Source organism: Oncorhynchus mykiss, chromosome 30 (genome assembly GCF_057628025.1).
Source record: "Oncorhynchus mykiss isolate SJ-2025 chromosome 30, ASM5762802v1, whole genome shotgun sequence".
In the NCBI taxonomy this organism is placed as follows: domain Eukaryota; kingdom Metazoa; phylum Chordata; class Actinopteri; order Salmoniformes; family Salmonidae; genus Oncorhynchus; species Oncorhynchus mykiss.
Window position 1 is genome coordinate 19,596,891 of NC_143051.1, and position 21,008 is coordinate 19,617,898.

Below are 21,008 nucleotides of genomic sequence, written 5' to 3' on the forward strand. Positions count from 1 at the left end.
GGGTTAGGGGAGGGCTTGGCCAAGGTAGGCTGTCACTGTAAAATAAGAATTTGTTCTTACTGACTTGCCCAGTTAATTTTATTTATTTATCATGACTCCAACATTCATAATATTAAGTACCTATTTAAAAAAAAAAATGTGTTACTCCTATATGTGGAACTTTGTTATTTAGATTTTGGGTTAGGACAACATTGTGATATGAATAGAAAAGTATAGAAATGCATCTTTTTTTACTTAAAATGATTTAGACAATGAGAGAGAACAATGTGTCATGTTTACATGTGGTGTGTTTCGTTGTTTTGTTAGAGTGATGTGTTGTAAATTTAAAAAACTCCACCATACAATCAAACATTATCAAATGCTTTAATAACAGTTAACAAAATTTAACATCACACATTTTCGCATTCAAAAGCACATCAATGTTTCCCATATTTGGCACCATCATCTCATGGTCTTCCTGTTCTAATACTTTACAAGGTCAAATACAAACATAAAAGCAGAGATCTTCTGAATGATCAAACAGCTTAGAATTCTGGACGCTTTGACCAAGCGTACAAAACGGACTGTTGACATTTGTCAGTGTGTTGACATCAGTCAGTGTGTATCCTGATGACGACAACATGAAACGCCAGGTAGGGTTCAAGGTGTTTTTATGTTGGATGGGACAAACATGTGCAGGCAGGCAGGGGTGGAGGCTGGAGGGGGACTGAGTTGGTCCTATCCCATAGACAAACATACATTCACCAATCATGTTACAGTGCCTTGCGAAAGTATTCGGCCCCCTTGAACTTTGCGACCTTTTGCCACATTTCAGGCTTCAAACATAAAGATATAAAACTGTATTTTTTTGTGAAGAATCAACAACAAGTGGGACACAATCATGAAGTGGAACGACATTTATTGGATATTTCAAACTTTTTTAACAAATGAAAAACTGAAAAATTGGGCGTGCAAAATTATTCAGCCCATTTAAGTTAATACTTTGTAGCGCCACCTTTTGCTGCGATTACAGCTGTAAGTCGCTTGGGGTATGTCTATCAGTTTTGCACATCGAGAGACTGAAATTTTTTCCCAATCCTCCTTGCAAAACAGCTCGAGCTCAGTGAGGTTGGATGGAGAGCATTTGTGAACAGCAGTTTTCAGTTCTTTCCACAGATTCTCAATTGGATTCAGGTCTGGACTTTGACTTGGCCATTCTAACACCTGGATATGTTTATTTTTGAACCATTCCATTGTAGATTTTGCTTTATGTTTTGGATCATTGTCTTGTTGGAAGACAAATCTCCGTCCCAGTCTCAGGTCTTTTGCAGACTCCATCAGGTTTTCTTCCAGAATGGTCCTGTATTTGGCTCCATCCATCTTCCCATCAATTTTAACCATCTTCCCTGTCCCTGCTGAAGAAAAGCAGGCCCAAACCATGATGCTGCCACCACCATGTTTGACAGTGGGGATGGTGTGTTCAGAGTGATGAGCTGTGTTGCTTTTACGCCAAACATAACGTTTTGCATTGTTGCCAAAAAGTTCAATTTTGGTTTCATCTGACCAGAGCACCTTCTTCCACATGTTTGGTGTGTCTCCCAGGTGGCTTGTGGCAAACTTTAAAAGACACTTTTTATGGATATCTTTAAGAAATGGCTTTCTTCTTGCCACTCTTCCATAAAGGCCAGATTTGTGCAATATACGACTGATTGTTGTCCTATGGACAGAGTCTCCCACCTCAGCTGTAGATCTCTGCAGTTCTTCCAGAGTGATCATGGGCCTCTTGGCTGCATCTCTGATCAGTCTTCTCCTTGTATGAGCTGAAAGTTTAGAGGGACGGCCAGGTCTTGGTAGATTTGCAGTGGTCTGATACTCCTTCCATTTCAATATTATCGCTTGCACAGTGCTCCTTGGGATGTTTAAAGCTTGGGAAATCTTTTTGTATCCAAATCCGGCTTTAAACTTCTTCACAACAGTATCTCGGACCTGCCTGGTGTGTTCCTTGTTCTTCATGATGCTCTCTGCGCTTTTGACGGACCTCTGAGACTATCACAGTGCAGGTGCATTTATACGGAGACTTGATTACACACAGGTGGATTGTATTTATCATCATTAGTCATTTAGGTCAACATTGGATCATTCAGAGATCCTCACTGAACTTCTGGAGTTTGCTGCACTGAAAGTAAAGGGGCTGAATAATTTTGCACGCCCAATTTTTCAGTTTTTGATTTGTTAAAAAAGTTTGAAATATCCAATAAATGTCGTTCCACTTCATGATTGTGTCCCACTTGTTGTTGATTCTTCACAAAAAAATACAGTTTTATATCTTTATGTTTGAAGCCTGAAATGTGGCAAAAGGTCGCAAAGTTCAAGGGGGCCGAATACTTTCGCAAGGCACTGTACACATCAATCATGGGTTGGTCCAACTGGTGGAAGCTGTGGCTAATTCAACCAGTGTGGTGCTATTCATCGCATTGCTTAAGAAAGCCCACTCAAGTATTCAATGGTCTGGGTTGGTCCTGTTTAAGGTTGGGTGGGTGGTGACCGGCAAGGATGTGACTACCTGGAAGTGAGGGGCTAGGAGGGCAGTAAGGATAGCCGAACCTTCCCTACTAGGAAAATCCCCCTTGTAACAAATAACACGTTTAACTTGCGTTTTATTGGCATTGTACCCCATCCCAGCACAACGATGTCTAGGTCCATATTCTACACATGGCTCTCAGGACCAGCGTGTGTGCAATCAACTATAGATTTAGTCTTCATGAGCTTTCCCTTTGGGTTTCTCTTCCTCGTCGTAAGACAGTCCATATTCATTCATTCTGGTCTTATCAACAGGATACAGCCTTAGGAGAGAAAAGGAGTGGGAAAAGATTGTTGTAAACAAATTGACAGTCAATCTGAGGATATTCTGTTCGTCATTGGAGGTAGTGTTACAAATGAATAATTTGACAAACTGAAACAGTCAATTTAGAGAAACTGCAGTGTGTGTGTGCCTTACCATCTCTGGTACAAGTAGACGAGGAAGACCACATCATCCCTGAAGCAGGCTAGCCGGTGGGAGGTGGGCATCGTGATGATGAAGGCAAATATGTCATCGATGAAGGTGTTGAACGCCTGGGAATGGTCAAGATGAGATGTAATAAATATAAACTTCCATCATCAACATCCTTCAGTTTCATTGTCATCCACTTATTATGATGTCTTTGTCTGATAGATTTATGTATGCTTCATTGCAACAATTACTACACATACCGGTAAACATACTATAATTGTCCTTTAATGATTAAACTATTTCCCGAGACATCTAACATTTAGTGTAAAACCAGAAAAATTCTCAAATAAATACACTATATTATCCACTCACTTTATACATGAATGCTTTCCAGGGTAGATGTGCCACAGACTTAAACTGTTGAAACAAGAGAATAATCGATATGGACACCAGCATCTGGCCATTAGCCTCATGAATAATATAACACAAGACATGTGCACTAGTACTTAGTATAATGGAACTGACCTTGTAGTTAACAAAGAGTTGAGGTAGCATGAAGAGGAATCCAAAAGCGTACACTCCTGTCAAAAAAAGACACCATCAAAGTCGATAAAGTAAATCTAGCTTTCAAAAGTAATATAATAATATTGCGTGTATACATTTTTATGTATGGAAACCCCAGTGGAAAAAGTTAATTAAAGCAAATCATGCTGGCCTCAGGATAAGATCAATGACCTTACCATTCACTAAACTGTTGATGATCCAAGAGTACCAACTGTCAAACAGAAAGCAGAGGAGACATTATTACACATTCAAACACACACCGTGTAGTAGACCAACATTTAGAGGCTCACATTAGGATTTGGAAATGCAACACAGGCCCGCACAGATTATTTTTCTGGACCGATTTGTCAAAATCAATTGGAGGCCATAAAAAGGGCACTTTTTTCAAAATACAGTGCATTTGGAATGTATTCAGACACCTTCCCATTTTCCACATTTTGTTATGTTACAGCCTTATTCTAAAATACCCCACAAAGACAAAGCGAAAACAGGGTTTTAGAAATCTTTGCAAATGTATTCAAAGACAAAAACAGAAATACCTTATTTACATAAGTATTCAGACCATTTGCTATGAGACTCAACATTGAGCTCAGGTGCATCCTGTTTCCATTTATCATCCTTAAGATGCGTCTACAACTTGATTGGAGTCCACCTGTGGTAAATTCTATCGATTAGACATGATTTGGAAAGGCACACACCTGTCTATATAAGGTCCCACAGTTGATAGTGCATGTCAGAGCAAAAACCAAACCATGAGGTCGAAGGAATTGATCTGGGGAAGGGCACCAAAAAATGTCTGCAGCATTGAAGGTCCCCAAGAACACAATGGCCTCCATCATTCTTAAATGGAAAAAGTTTGAAACCACCAAGACTCTTCCTAGAGCTGGCCGCCCGGCCAAACTGACCAATCAGGGGAGAAGGGCCTTGGTCAGGGAGGTGACCAAGAACCCGATGGTCACTCCACTGTTCCTCTGTGGAGATGGGAGAACCTTCCAGAAGGACAACCATCTCTGCAACACTCCACCAACCAAGCCAGAATGAAGCCACTCCTCAGTAAAAGGCACATGACAGCCCGCTTGGAGTTCGCCAAAAGGCACCTAAAGACTCTCAGACAATGAGAAACAACATTCTCTGGTCTGATGAAACCAAGATTTAATTATTTGGCCTGAATGCCAAGTGTCACGTCTGCAGGAAACCTGGCACCATCCCTACGGTGAAGTATGGTGGTGGCAGCATCATTATGCTGTGGTGATGGTTTTCAGCGGCAGGACGTGCGAGACTAGTCAGGATCGAGGGAAAGATGAATGGAGCAAAGTATGGGGAGATCCTTGATGAAAATCTGATCCAGAGCGCTCAGGACCTCAGACTGGGGTGAAGGTTCACCTTCCAACAGGACAAAGATCCCAAGCACACAGCCAAGACAATGCAGGAGTGGCTTCGGGACAAGTCTCTGAATGTCCTTGAGTGGCCAAGCCAGAGCCCGGACTTGAACATCTCTGGAGAGACCTGAAAATAGCTTTATAGTGACACTCCCCACTCAACCTGACACGAGTTTGAGGGGCTCTGCAGAGAAGAATGGGAGAAACTCACCAAATACAGGTGTGCCAAGCTTGTAGGGTCATACCCAAAAAGACTTGAGGCTGTAATCGCTGCCAAAGGTGTTTCAACAAAGTACTGAGTAAAGGGTCTGAATACTTATGTAAAATGTGATAGTTTTATATTCTTAATACATTTCCAAAAATTTCTACAAACCTGTTTTTGCTTTGTCATTATGGAGTAGTGTGTGTAGATGGATTAAATGTTGTTTTTTTTCATCAATTTTTAGAATAAGGCTGTAACATAACAAAATGTGGAAAAAGTCAAGGGGTCCATTAAAATGTCTACATACTTTCTATCAGGTATCAGATGTTGTATTAGTGTAGCCTGGGGTTGTTTTTCCCCCCAAAATAATAATCCCCCCTCCCCCAGAAAAGTACTACAGTTGCCCATCATTCTAATACAGGGTTCCCCAACTGGCCTGCGGGTGGTTCAATTTGACCAGCCTCTCAAAAAATACTAAATTTAAAAAAATCGGCCTGCGACTGAATCTAGTTGATGATCCCTGCTGTGGTAGATCCAACTGTTAATATCCACACAATAAAGTTATAGCCTACCTTTTGTATCTCAAAAAAACTAAGGCATAAACAGCTCCTCCAATACACATTGGGTAGAGTAAATACGAGAGGTACTTCATTGCCTGGGAAGAGAAGAACATTGTAAACAAAATCAAATTGATGCAATTCATGACAATACTACTGTATACAAATTAAGGAGAAAGGAACAAATATTCTGTTTGGTGTTTTTTTTAAATGGACAAGTCTCACCAGAGTATCATACTCTTCAGTCCTTCTCTCTGATTCGTCAGATTTCCCAAACTGTGGGGAGACAAACACTTGATATGCATGTAGAACTAACATAGAACAAATGGAATCGTAAGCAAATCAACTCCGAAAAACCTATCTTTACAAACAAACCAGACTTACTATGAACGTTGGTCTTACACCCTTCCAGATAATCTGTATCTTAAAAGCTTTCTTCACCTTCCACACCTGTAGAGGGACAGATAAACCAGTCAGGAGTGATTTACTAGTCATGGGCGGACACAGTGTAAAAATCTACAAGGATCTAAACATAGCGGATTAGAGAAACCAGGACATAGAATGAGGGGATTACCAAACCTACAAAGCAGGAAAACATAGATAATCACTGAATAGTGCACTATGTGCAGAAAACAGAAAAATCTAATCTACTCAATCTGAGAAAGGTCAATGCCTGGAAAAATCCAATAGGTCAGATATTATACTAACATGAACAGCAGTAACTATAAGGAAACACTGTCTGTGTCAAAAATGGCACCCTATTCCCTGTGTAGCAGACAACTTGACCAGAGCCCTGAGGTGCAATCCAATAATACAGTATCTCCTTAAGTGTGTACTCGTTCACTACTTCCCACAAATCTAAAAGCATTGGATTGATGGAGGCATCTGCTAGCGGAGTTTCCACCATATTTCTTATACTTGTCATTTCCTTCCAAATAAGTAAAATAGTGAACAAGTGCACACTTTGGGAGGAAGGAGAGTTATTTGGGACATAGCCCTGGTTAAAAGCAGTGGGGAACTACATAGGGAATAGGGTGCCAATTGGGACACAGTCACTGACAGCATGTGTGGAGACGTACCTCGATCAGGGAGCCAATTCCAGCAGGAATGAGGACCAGCAGGCTTGTCTGCTCATCAAACAGGTACATGAAAATCACAATGGTGCTGAAACACCTCCACAGTACTGGAAAAGGACCACAACATAAACAGGTCTAAGAATAGTCCACAATTGGTTATATAGAATTACATATCATCCCACATACAAAGGCACATATGAAATATTCAATTCCACTGAATAGTCACAACGTTGTGAGAGAGAAATACACGTTCATATTAGTGACCATTTGAATTATAGCTTTAAACAGAAATGTAGCTGTCAGTGTACTGATGTTCCATATGATGTGTTTGGTCCTATAACTGATTGTAACCAAAACATCTGAATTTAGACACATCCACCAATAGAACTACAGGTATCTAACAGTGAAATTCTGGATGACAAACCAGAGCACACAGAGAGATAAGACTATCCATCCAAAACAGCCATGGTTGGGCTCAATTCGAGTTGAAGTCAGTCAATTCAAGAAGTGAACTGAAATTCCAAATAAATAATAGAAAAATAATAGCATTTATTTTCAATAATTTATCAATAAACTGAAAAGGAGACGCTATTTATTTCAAAAGTGTTTCAATGTTTTACTTCTAAATTCGAATCACTTCCTGAATTGATTAACTTCAAATTGGAATTGACTCCAACCCTGCCTAACAGCATGCTACTGAGAAATCGACCCACCTGCTTTGCTGGACATCCCCACCATGCTTTTCTTCTGCTTCCAGAAGCTGATGTCATTTTTGAAGGCCAGGAAATCAAAGAGGAGCTGCAAAGGACATATGCTTTTAAAATTCAACGTGACACAGGAATCCTTTAGGCCAGGGACGGGAAACTGCCCTTTTGTATTATAAAAAAACTTTACATTTTTTTAGGAAATCAGTTATGGTCTCAACTTCCTGTTGAGAATTAGAATACAGTAGACACGGTGCAATTTCGAAATGTAGTTGCACAAGTTTTTCTCTTGGGGCAACAATATTTTGCTTAGGGCCCCCAAAATGATAGGGCCGGCAAACCCGCATGATGATCTCAGATTTTTTGTGGCCCCCACCCCCATCAAAGTTGTCCTCCCCTGATTTAGGCCTGTGAGTCAGAATCATCCATGAAGTGACACTGGTAGACTTTGGTCTTACATGAAAGGCAGCTACGAAGAAGGTAAGGGCTAAGAGGTACAGGTTGGTGTCCACGAATATGCCCTTGATTTCATCCGCGTCTTTCTCAGTGAAGCCTGAAATCACAACAAACAAACCAATTCAATCTCACTGTGAGATTCAAATCAAATCAAAGTTTATTTGTCACGTGCACCGAATACAACAGGAGACCTTACAGTGAAATGCTTACTTACAGGCTCTAACCAATTGTGCAAAAAAGGTGTTGTGAGGTTTATTGTAGTTCTTGAACTTTGCATGAAAATGTCCCCCATATAATTATATTTCCATCGTACTACTCACCGAATTGTTGCAGGGAGTAGACGGCATCTTGCATGTGAATCCAGAAGCGGAGTTTCCCGAGGGAGATGGTGTCATAGGAGATAGTGAGAGGCAGTTCAATGCTGGTGCTGTTGATCTCCATCAAGTCCTTCACTCGGTTGCTCAGCTCATCCACAAACAGCAGTGGGAGGTACACCATCTTTTTTCCATTTTGAAATCTTGAATACAGTAAAACAATCAAGGAAAATCCATCAATGAATTAAGCAATAAGGCACGGGGGTGTGGTATATGGCCAATATACCACGGCTAAGGGCGGTTCTTCTGCACAACGCACAGCTGTGATATATCGGCCATTTACCACAAACACCCGAGGTGCCTTATTGCTATTATAAACTTGTTACTAAAGTAAATAGAGCAGTAAAAATAAATGTTTTGTCATACCCGTGGTATACAGTCTCATATACCACGGCTGTCAGCCAATCAGCATTCAGGGCTGGAACCACCTAGTTTATTATAAAGGCTTTGGAACTTAAAGTTGACATTTTTGTATTGTATATTAGTGCCAGGTGTCTATTTGTGAGTGTATGATGAATTTCCATTCTGGATTGTATCGAGTTCTCTCAAACTGTAGGCGGCATTCTGCCTTCTCCCTACAGTTCTCAGCCATTAGCTTCAACCACGACTGTCTCATGAACTACAATCCCCATGCTGTGTTTTAAATTTAGAAGCGTCAATAATAATCACTTGCGATACGGCTTTTCAAATCATCAGCGAGAAAGAATCCTTCAAATAAAAAAAGGCACACTAACTGTAGCAGTTTTGCACAGAACCATTCAGCTCCATCTGTCGAAACTACACTTCCAGAGTCACGCTGACACACAGGTGTTGGGAGCATGCTAGATAGCTAATTAGCACAGGTGTTCGGTCGCCGTCTATTTTCCATAAACAAGAGCAGTATCATGGAGATATGATATGGCCACGTGGAAACACTAACCCTATCAACGTGTGTAGCAATTTAACCTTTTTATTTTTATTATGATTTCTCGCCGATATGAAAGATAAGGTCCTTAAGCATCCTAAACTGTACCGCAAGTGATGCATGTTGATGTTCAGAACGAGCGTCAGGGATCTTAAACCCCCTCCCCTAGAGACACCTTTGTCCAATGACTTTTATGTCTAATGTAATGGAACGGAGAGTCATGATCAAGGGCTAGCTAGCTTGTATAGTTAGTGCTAAGTGTGTACTTACACTTTCAAGTAGCGGTGCACGTCACTGGGCAGGAAGTCCCTGTCGAAGACAAAGTCTTCTGACACCACATTGAGTGTGAGACGGGAGCGCCAGTGAGACACTGGCCGGTCCACTGCAGAGTCACCTCCAGTAGTAGTCTTCCGTTTCAGCTGCTCTGGCTGCACTGGGCACAATAACAACAACAGATCAGAGAAAAAGACAAAGGAAAAACAAAACAACACTAATGAGAAACGCAGAAAAGGGCAATGCTAAAAACAATAAACTCAGCACGACAGCTTGAAAGACGTACCCCACAGAAACGCATTCCAATGTGAAAGATATTAAAATGCACCAGACTGTTATGTAGACAAACATGAAAAAATAAAATGCTACAAAAGGGACCCTTCAGGATGGTTGATTACAAGGCAAGCCACTGTCTGTGTGCATGGACATACCCTAACAATAAAGACCTTTCAACAGACACCTACGGGTAACTTGCGTTGGAGCTTTTCCATGGCTCTTGTACATTCTGTCTGCATCCCAAATAGCAACCTATTTCCTTAGAGTGACCTACTTTTGACCAGAGCCTATAGTGCACGATTTAGGGAACGCAGCCGTTGTGTGGTGTAATAGTAGTCTGACCTTCGGTGCTTCCTCCCCTGAGATCAGGCTGACCTCCAGTGGTTTGGGTATCATGTAGGTGGTGAGCTGAGTCACCAGGTGCACCTGTCTAGGGTCCTGCCACGGAGACATGCCTGCCTGGTGCACAAACACCATGGCATACAACGTCCCATTCTTGCGGGTCTTCTTTGGGAGAGACACATTCACTATCCTTTAGGAAAAAGGATAAATATAGCAGGGAGAGGTACAACTCTGCAGGTTAAAATAGTCTCTATTTTCTGTTTGTTCAACGTTAATAATTTACTATGAATTTGGGCAGCCGTTTTGGATTACTTGCGTGCGTATATGAAGTCCAAGTCGTCCTGCAACTACCCAGAGATCACTGTGTCTACCAAAGTTTCCATAGGTGATCATCCTGCTTACTACAACTGCCATATATACAGCCATATCCTGTCACTGTAAGAAAAGTTGCACCTTTCAAACTTGGACTCCACATCAAAGTCCTCCTCCTTGTGAATGAGGGTGTGTCCACCCTCAGCATTGGGTCGTAAAGCAGTGTAGATACTCAGCTGAGAATGGGAGGGAAAAAAAACGACAACACAGCAAATGTTCACACACTTAGCAGTTGCAAAAACGGATGGCACTAAGTTTGCATTCCATCTAGCTAGCTTGCATTGATGCATACCAACCTGCAGTCGTGTTTTTCCTGACAAATAAGGTTTGAGGCAGTTTTCGAATTTGGGGTTCTCACAAGGCTTGGTGTAAACGATGCCATACATCACCCAGCAAGTGTGCAAAACATACACAACGAACACCCCGACTATGAGCGTCGTGAAAGAGGTCTTCTGAAACATGCTGCCGATTGAGTATAGTCCTTCAAATATGAAATGTGCAAGGCAGATACTGTAGCGACGCTATCCTCCTCTAAACCAAGGAGCGAGAACTAACGCGAAGCCGAAAGAGAATTTAGCTAAAGAAGATTAACGTCAGTTGATGGATTTCTCATACTGAAACGTTAACGTAGCTTGTGGACTGGGCATTGTGGTCACAGCTGTCGGCAGGTCCTAGGCTAACCATGGCTAGCTATCGTTTATCACAGTGTACGTCTCCTCATCTCTTTAACCTATCAAATGCAATGTATCTGAGTAAATATTTCGTGAAATTTAAAATCCCCGAATTCTGCTCATCAGTTTGTCTCTCGAAATCGCAATATCATGTCTATTTTAGCTAAAAGCGTAGTGTCAGCTAGCTACTTCCGTGATGTATTTCCTGGTTAGACGATGAAGGGAGTATCAAACTGCGGCTGCGCAAATCTGACAATTTGCATACCAACTGAAAATATCTTGGCCAGAAGATGTCACCCACGCTCCATGCGGTGCAGCCCGCTCTTCATTATAATTTCAGTATTTCAAAGTAAACGTTTTACTGTCAGTGCCAGGTCAAAATAAACAGAAGGAGCATAATTTGTGTATTTTTCATGTATTATACAAACAAATGAAAATATGCCGAAAACAATAAACACAAACCTCTACACTTGAATAAATAAAATATATGTATACTGAACAAAAATACAAATGCAACATGCAACAATTTTACTGAGTTACAGCTCATATAAGGAAATATGTCAATTGAAATTAATGGATCTATGTATTTCAAATGACTGGGCAGGGGCACAGCCATGGGTGGGCCTGGGAGGGCATAGCCCCACCCACAGTCATTTAGAATACGTTTTTCCAGGTGGCTCGCAGAGAAGAAGCTGTATGTCGAGGTCCTGGGCTGGCGTGATTACACGTGGTCTGCAGTTGTGAGGCTGGTTGGATGTCCTGCCAAATTCTCTAAAACAACATTGGCGGCGGCTTATGGTAGAGAAATGAACATTAAATTCTCTTCCAACTGCTCTGGTAGATTTCCTGCAGTCAGCATGCCAATTGCACGCTCCATCAAAACTTGAGACATCTGTGGTATTGTGTTGTGTGACAAAACTGCACATTTTAGAGTGGTCTTTAATTGTCACCAGCACAAGGTGCACCTGTGTAATGATCATGCTGTTTAATCAGCTTCTTGATATTCCACACCTGTGGATGGATTATATTGGCAAAGGAGAAATGCTCCGTAACAGGGATGTAAACAAATTTGTGCCCCAAATTTCAAAGAAATAAGCTTTATGTGCGTATGGAACATTTCTGGGATCTTTTATTTAAGCTCATGAAACATGGGACCAACACTTTAAATGTTGCGTTTATATTTTTTGTTCAGTACAGTTACTAGGTCTACTCAAAGGCATAAGCTATTTGCAACACATTTTGATGTGTTGCTCAGAATTTGTTTCACGCTTTGCAATGTGTCGGCCGATGTCATTAGACTTACAATGACCAAGAGGTGCCAGTTAGGGAGAAATGTCGTTTATATAGTTGGCTTAATCCCTTGATAAGACATTGAAGAACTACCCAAAAAGTTTTTGTAGACTTACCAAGGGAAGTTGAATATATGGTGCTTCGAAAGAAACTGTGATGAATAGAATGGTGTGGTGAATGGTCAGTTTTAGTCACCTGTCTGGCCTCGAGATCAAACTACACAGACTTACTCTTTCATCTCTTGTCAGCATCACTGACCTTCTAGAACTTCCATGGTCATTCTTTCAGTTCTATCATCAGTGAGCAATAGGGATGGGAGTGGAAACAAGTGCTTCACCCAACTTCACCCAAAGGTTTGATGTGTGTGTGTGTGTGAGTGAGTGTGCGTGCGTGTGTGAGCGCGTACGTGTGCATGCCTGTGCATTCATATTTGTATTTGTGTCCGTATGCTTCTGAATGCCCCATAAATGTATGTTTTTGCTTGTTGGTGTGCAAGCAGCGGAGCAGTTCCAGAGTGAAATGGGCACAGTGAAAAGATGGAGGAGGAGAAAAGAGAGAGTTGTAGCGGATGAATGAGGACAGGAAAAGAATAGCAGGGAGGGAATTAAGACTACATTGTACCCGCTTTATAGATTTTCTGCTTAAAAACACTAATTTGGAGGCCAACAGCGGAAGAGGGAGAATTCTTTCCTCAATAAACGCACACATCTCGGTAGGGAATGTACTGCCTTCTTAAAGCCGTTCGCCCTGAAAGGAAAACTTTAACAAGGTGGAGTAAAGTAGGCAAGTAGCAGGCAAATGACATACCATCTTTATTTGCCTCCTATGAGAGATCTGTCTGTCCTTTTGCATTATTCAGTGTTTACCTGTCAACTAATTATTACCTTTGAACTGACAGTAGGACTACACATATGGATGAAAGTTTGGATTCAGACGTTCATTGTCAGGGTTGGAACTACTTCAGTGACACCTCTACATTAAGTACATCACGTTTTTATAGCACTCAGGAAATACATATTGGTGCGTCATGCGTACGTAATTGCATGTTATCTACTGCAAATACAGCTCTGGAAAAAATTAAGAGACCACTGCAAAATTATCACTTTTTCTGGTTTTACTATTTATAGGTACAGTTGAAGTCGGAAGTTTACATACACCTTAGCCAAATACATTTAAACTTAGTTTTTCACAATTCCTGACATTTAATCCTAGTACAAATTCCCTGTCTTAGGTCAGTTAGGATCACAACTTTATTTTAAGAATGTGAAATGTCAGAATAATAGCAGAGAGAATGATTTATTTCAGCTTTTATTTATTTCATCACATTCCCAGTGGGTCAGAAGTTTGCATACACTCAATTAGTATTTGGTAGCATTGCCTTTAAATAATTTAACTTGGGTCAAACGTTTCGGGTAGCCTTCACAAGCTTCACACAATAAGTTGGGTGAATTTTGGCCCATTCCTCCTGACAGAGCTGGTGTAACTGAGTCAGGTTTGTAGGCCTCCTAGCTCGCACATGCTTTTTCAGTTCTGCCCACAAATGTTCTATAGGAATGAGGTCAGGGCTTTGTGATGGCCACTCCAATACGTTTACTTTGTTGTCCTTAAGCCATTTTGCCACAACTTTGGAAGTATGCTTGGGGCTTTTGTCCATTTGGAAGACCCATTTGCGACCAAGCTTTAACTTCCTAACTGATGTCTTGAGATGTTGCTTCAATATATCTACGTAATTTTCCTGCCTCATGATGCCATCTATTTTGTGAAGTGCACCAGTCCCTCCTGCAGCAAAGCACCCCCACAACATGATGCTGCCACCCCCTTGCTTTGCGGTTGGGATGGTGTTCTTCTGCTTGCAAGCCTCCCCCTTTATCCTCCAAACATAACGATGGTCATTATGGCCAAACAGTCCTATTTTTGTTTTATCAGACAAGAGGACCTTTCTCCAAAAAGTATGATCTTTGTCTCCATGTGCAGTTGCAAACCATAGTCTGTCTTTTTTTATGGCGTTTTTGGAGCAGTGGCTTCTTCCTTCCTGAGCGGCCTTTCAGGTTATGTCGATATAGGACTCGTTTTACTGTGGATATAGATACTTTTGTACCTGTTTCCTCCAGCATCTTCACAAGCTCCTTTGCTGTTGTTCTGGGATTGATTTGCACTTTTCGCACCAAAGTACATTCATCTCTAGGAGACGCGTCTCCTTCCTGAGCGGTATGACCACTGCGTGGTCCCATGGTGTTTGTTCTTGCGTGCCATTGTTTGCACAGATGAACGTGGTACCTTCAGGCATTTGGAAATTGCTCCCAAGGATGAACCAGACTTGTGGAGGTCTACAATTGGCTGATTTATTTTTGATTTTCCCATGATGTCAAGCAAAGAGGCACTGAGTTTGAAGGTAGGCCTTGAAATCCATCCACAGGTACACCTCCAATTGACTCACATGATGTCAATTAGGCTATCAGAAGCTTCTAAAGCCATGACATAATTTTCTGGAATTTTCCAAGCTGTTTAAAGGCACAGTCAACTTAGTGTATGTAAACTTCTGACCCACTGGAATTGTGATACAGTGAATTATAAGTGAAATAATCTGTAAACAATTGTTGGAAAAATTACTTGTGTCATGCACAAAGTAGATGTCCTAACCGACTTGCCAAAACTATAGTTTGTAAACAAGAAATTTGTGGAGTGGTTGAAAAACAAGTTTTAATGACTTCCAACCTAAGTGTATGTAAACTTCCGACTTCAACTGTATGTGTTTGGGTAAAATTAACATTTTGTTTTATTCTATAAACTACTGACATTTCTCCAAAATTCCAAACAAAAATAGTCATTTAGAGCATTTATTTGCAGAAAATGACAACTGGTGAAAATCAAAAAAGATGCAGTGTTGTCAGACCTCAATTAATGCAAAGGAAATAAGCTCATATTTATTTCTAAACACAATACTAATATTTTAACTTAGGAAGAGTTCAGAAATCAATATTTGGTGGAATAATCCTGATTATCAATCACAGCTTTCATGCGTCTTGGCATGTTCTTCACCAGTCTTTCACGTTGATGTTGGGTGACTTTATGCCACTTCTGGCGCAAGAATTCAAGCAGCTCGGCTTTGTTTGATGGCTTGTGAACATCCATCTTCCTCTTGATCACATTCCAGAGGTTTTCAATGGGGTTCAGGTCTGGAGATTGGGCTAGCCATGACAGGGTCTTGATCTGGTGATCCTCCATCCACACCTTGATTGAGTTGGCTGCATGGCATTGAGCATTGTCCTGCTGGAAAAACCAATCCTCAGTGTTGGGGAATATTATTGCTGAAGCAACCCCAGATCATCACCGATCCTCCACCAAATTTCACAGTGGGTGCGAGACCTGGAGAGGCCTACAAGCCACAATGTCTCGCACTGTCGGTGATGATCTGGGGCGTGCTTCAGCAAGGCTGGAATCGGGCAGATTTGTCTTTGTGAAGGACGCATGAATCAAGCCATGTACAAGGTTGTCCTGGAAGAAAACTTCCCCGCAGCTCCCGGGTCTGCCGAGCAGAAATATCAGCCACAGAGAGAGTCACAAGATTGAACTTCACTCAACTTTCTAGGGCAGTGGTCACCAACCTGTCAATCGCCAAGTTATTCCTAGTCGTTCGCCAAACATTTATGTAAAACCCTTTTTTTTGTCTTTGGCTGTTGGTAGTAGGTGCACCTGATTCAGCTGCCCTGCACATAGGTGAACTGTTGCCATTTTGAACCATTTCATTCTGCCTTCCCCGCGGGCCCAGTGTAACAATGTGCGCTGAGAGTCGGAAGCAAGTTCAGGGAGTGAGTGTTTTAATAAAATAAACAGAACATAATACAAAACCAGACACACTAACACCAGCACACAGACATGAAACAGAAACAATAGCACCTTGGGAAGGAACTAAAGGGAGTGACATATATAAGGAAGGTAATCAGGGAAGGGATGGAGTCCAGGTGAGTCTGATGACGTGCAGGTGCGCGTAACGATGGTGACAGGGGTACGCCATAACTAGCAGCCTGGTGACCTAGAGGCCGGAGAGGGAGCACACAAGTGACACCCAGAGAGCAAATCAAGTACACTATAGCCTATCGCTGGCCAATCGGATGGCTCAGATGACCGGTGACTGCAGTAATGTAGCAGGCATAAAATAAAGCTACAGCAAAGTTGATACTGTGAGATTTCAAAACATTTAAAACCATGACTAGAGAGAGACTGTCAACAAATAAAGCAAAGAGCTGCAGTTTGTATGAGTGAGTATTCAGCATTTTCATATGCAACAAAATGCCCGTTCTTCCTATTTCCACTCTTTTATTTTATCAAAGAATTTTTCACTTTCTCTGTTCATAGGAGTAACAACATGAATTTGTACATGAGGCAGGAATAATGCAGTGCGACTCGAGTTTCACCATCAGCTGTAAGACGGAGTCCCTTTTTGGTCAGTGTCAGTGGAGGAAAGGGAGAGCGGAGGGATGTTGAGAGGCGGACCATCAGTCTGCTGCTCTCTCCCTCTGCTGAGACTCACCATCAGATGCATGGCACCATCAGCCCAGTAACTGAAATTAGCTCAGTGACGAAAAAAATTAGAGGGAACATTGCTGGCAAGCATTCATTCTCATATGGCGGCCACAATGTCTAACCAGAATGAGACATATATCAAATTCCCAAGACAGGAGACACTTGGGTTCCACAATGCTGAAAGGAAAGTGACCTTGACTGAGGAGGAACAATGGAGGGGAAACATCAAAGAACCAGACTACTCCTCTTCTCTTTTTTTCCCTCTCTGTTGATCTCGCTCCCCTAGAAAGCACTGTTGTTTAGATTGCCCTCTGACTTTACAGCTGCCCCCCCCCCCCCCCCCCCCCCATATCAGCCAAAGTGTGCTCTTACTTCCGCCAAGTCTGCCTCTCTCTCTCTATCCTCTTTCAAATCTATCCGTCGTCACGGCTGAAGTTCAAACGAGACAGTGTCTCGATCCGGCTGGTGAGAATCTCATCAAGGCGAGTGCACCAGGCAGATGCTGAAGCGGAGAGAAACAATGGAGACATCTGCAGCTGCTTCTCTTGTGTAGCCATGAGTGGATTTGCAATCTGTATTTTCAGCAAGGGGACAATTAACACAACAGTATGGGAGGCTGTACATACGTACTGTGAAAACTGTTGTCTGGTTTGGAAGTGGAACTGTCTTGCTTGAGGAAAAGAAGGACGGAGTTGTGAAAACAAGGGAGAAAACACAATCTCAGTTGTTCAAGACAAATGAGATCTCTAATGATGATACATGCAGTAACTCCTGTTTATTGTCTTGTCATTTGAATGTGTCTAACAACAATAGGATGTCTACCTACTTGATTTTCCTGGTGGTTTGAGAGCTGTGGATGGTGATGGGGATTGTGCACATGGATGGTCAGTTGATTATCCATGTCTGGTTCCAATACATCAGACTGGACACCAACCATCCACGGCAGCCATTACATTACACTGCAACATAACCCAGACTGAGTGAAGATGAATGGTTCCATCTATCTCTCTCTTTTTCTCTCTCTCCTTCACTCTCTCTCTCTCCCTCTCTCCCTTTCGCTCTATTTCCGTTTGGTCACTACTTCGACTCTCTCTTCGACTCTCTCTATTTCTTTCTCTTTCTCTCTATTTCTCTCTCCTTCCCACACACTGTCTTTCTCTCTCTCTCTCTCTCTCTCTCTCTCTCTCTCTCTCTCTCTCTCTCTCTCTCTCTCTCTCTCTCTCCCTTTCGCTCTATTTCCGTTTGGTCACTACTTCGACTCTCTCTCTCTCTCTCTCTCTCTCCTTCCTTCTCTCCAATGGCCGTGCCTTCGTAGACAGCATTTGATTTCATCTTCTAACCAGGCACTACTACAAAGTCTTTGGGTGTCAGCTTGAAGTGCATGGTGGCAAAACAAGACGATTACCTCTGTGTTTGATCTTTGGAGTCTGCATGGAAGGGTGTCCAAACAGAGAGAAATCCCTATGTGTCTAAAAGTGAAAAGCTCGGAGCTGTCCAGCGCTAAGGCATGCTATCATGGAGATGAAAGGAACTCATCTCACACTAAGACCTCTGGGAAATGCCTGTGCATGAGATCCCTTACTCCTCGAATTCGGCAATAGGAATGCCTGCAACTAGATTGGTACTTCAACATTTCCAATCTAGCCCATTGATTGATCCAACATTCAACCATTGTTTTAACATGACTGCTTCCTTTTGAACACAGACATTGGGCTTATGACTCAAAGTCTGCATCCCAAATTGCACTTTATTCCCTACATAGTGCACTGCTTTTGCACTAACATAGGGAATAGGGTGCAATTTGAGACTCTACCTGAAGCAGTACTTCACCAGGGAGTGAACAGACTTGAAAGCTATACCTCCGTTCTGAGTGTAGTGCTGTTGAAAAGGTTGCTTACGTGATCAGCATACCGTCCACTATAATGCTCCTGTTCTGAGGAAGGAGCATCAGTACAAAGAGTGTACTAATGGTGATCACTGTGCTTTCTACTGGAGTAAAATGACAGACTAATTAGGCAAAACAAATCTCTAATGTATCCCAAGTGTTGTCTCTAAATGAGAACAGTTCATTGAACATCTCAGAGGTGATCTACTGCTGTATGACTCAAAGCACTGTAGTCATGCCATAGCCTAAGCCAGTGTTTCCCATCTCCAGTCCTCGAAGCTCTAGCTCTGGACAAAAACACCTGATTCAACTTGTCAAGGGCTTGATGATTAGTTGACAAATAAAATCAGGTTTGCTCGTCCGCGGTCACAACAAAAATATGTACCATTGGAGGTGCTGGAGGACTGGATTTGGGAAACACTGCCCTTAACTACAACACTGCCTGCCTACTGCTCATTCATGTTCAGCTTGCAGTAACAGGTGCTATTTAGACAGATCAAGGTTGCCAACACAGATCAGGATGTGACGCCTTTCATTGTTTTACTTTTATTTGCCTGTCGGTGTGTTTATTTGTGTTTCCGACCGTGTACAACCGACCACATCAAGACGACTGTTAGTTGGTCATACATTTCCTCAGTTCTCAAGCTGTCTGACAGCCACCTAGCTCCCCTCTTCTCTTTCTCAGTTCTCAAGCTGACTGACAGCCACCTAGCTCCCCTCTTCTCTTTCTCAGTTCTCAAGCTGACTGACAGCCACCTAGCTCCCCTCTCCTCTTCCTCAAGCTGTCTATATGTGTGTGTGTGATCACCCCCGTGTGTGTTTATGATCACTCCATTCTGCTGGTGTGTCACTTCCTGTCCTCAGAACCCACCAGAGGGCTGTCTTCCCCCTCCTTCTCTCCACCTCGCTCTCTTGCCCCCCCCCCCCTCTTTCTCTCCAACACTCATCCACCTCCTCTCTTGTTCCCCAAAACCGTGGTTTATTTTGTCTCAGCACTACAGTCTGCTGATGTTTGTTCTCAACCTCTCAGCACTCGCAGAGCACCTTGTGGTTAGTTTCATCTTCTCTCCCCCTCTCCTTTCATCTCTCTGCCCAAGCTGTGATGGAGAGTTGATATTTCCACAACTTCTTTAGCGTCAAATGTATTCTTGAAGTTCTATGTTCCAGTTCTATGTATCCTGCTGCTTTCATGTTTATTATCAATACAAGCTTCAGCGTCAGAATATCAGGTGACTACACGGATCAAGCCGGGTATTACATGCTTGCTTTGCTGCTTGACATAAACACTGTATATTTTAGTGTTCTTTTTGGGGTTAAACATCATGACATATCCCAACAAGTTATCCCACCTTAACTCTCCTATTTCTCTATATAGGATCAGAGAATAGCAAAATAAAATTCAAGGTTCAGTATATTGACATGGAATTGCCATAGTAAACCATAATAATGACATGATTAACTGAAATAAATATCCACTTGAAAAGTCTTGAGAGTAAATAGATGAAGTCAATAAGGAGTGTATCGATCTATTGACTAGCTTCTCCACACCTGATTGACTTAATGTACACAGCCACAGTAACACTAGAACAGTTTACACGGATAGATACAGGCCCTTCATTCCACTGTCATTGGGTTCGACATGCCAATTCACCCTGTCTGTATACAGACCATCAACCCGCCCAGCTGTCGAGTGTTGGCTCACTAATAAGAATGAGAGTGAGCGAGAGACAGAGACAGAGACAGAGACAAAGGTGATAGAGAAACTTTGTTAAATGAATGATAGATCAACTCCAGTTGTCATGGGCAGAGCCCACTGCTACACTCTATTACTGACGGTAAAACTATGCAACCCAGCAGGGATTCCTGGGGCTTTTCATTCAGCCTCCTATGAATCAAACTATGATAGGGCTGTCACTCAAACAAGGTCATGATGACTCCATTGGAAGGGGAATTAGTGCAACAGTTGTGATATCTGTTCAGTGGTTTAAGGCTATTTCTGGGTCTCAGTCTGTGTTGAGGGCTGATATGATACATTGTATGGATCGGGCTGTATTCGTCATGGGAGCCAATCCATGCAAAGACTACTGTAACCAGAGGGAAATGCTAGATAGTGTGTACAAGCGTATACAGTAGAGAATATCATATACATCTAACACATCTGAATATGGAATGAAGAAAAGGGCGACAC

At 42.1% G+C, this 21,008-nt stretch overlaps 1 protein-coding gene across 1 annotated transcript; it reads right to left on the reverse strand.

Moving 5' to 3' along the window:
• Window positions 1-349: 349 nt before the first annotated feature.
• LOC110488060 (lipid scramblase CLPTM1L) lies at window positions 350-11,387 on the reverse strand. The gene is made up of 16 exons (XM_021560040.3): window positions 10,747-11,387; window positions 10,532-10,626; window positions 10,079-10,268; window positions 9,458-9,615; window positions 8,230-8,426; window positions 7,912-8,006; window positions 7,463-7,547; window positions 6,753-6,856; window positions 6,058-6,123; window positions 5,899-5,949; window positions 5,689-5,771; window positions 3,712-3,746; window positions 3,497-3,552; window positions 3,344-3,388; window positions 2,978-3,093; window positions 350-2,822 (listed from the first exon to the last, which is right to left on the reverse strand). The coding sequence occupies exons 1-16, from the start codon at window positions 10,909-10,911 to the stop codon at window positions 2,732-2,734; spliced, it is 1,632 nt and encodes a 543-aa protein (XP_021415715.3). The 5' UTR covers window positions 10,912-11,387; the 3' UTR covers window positions 350-2,731.
• Window positions 11,388-21,008: the final 9,621 nt, after the last annotated feature.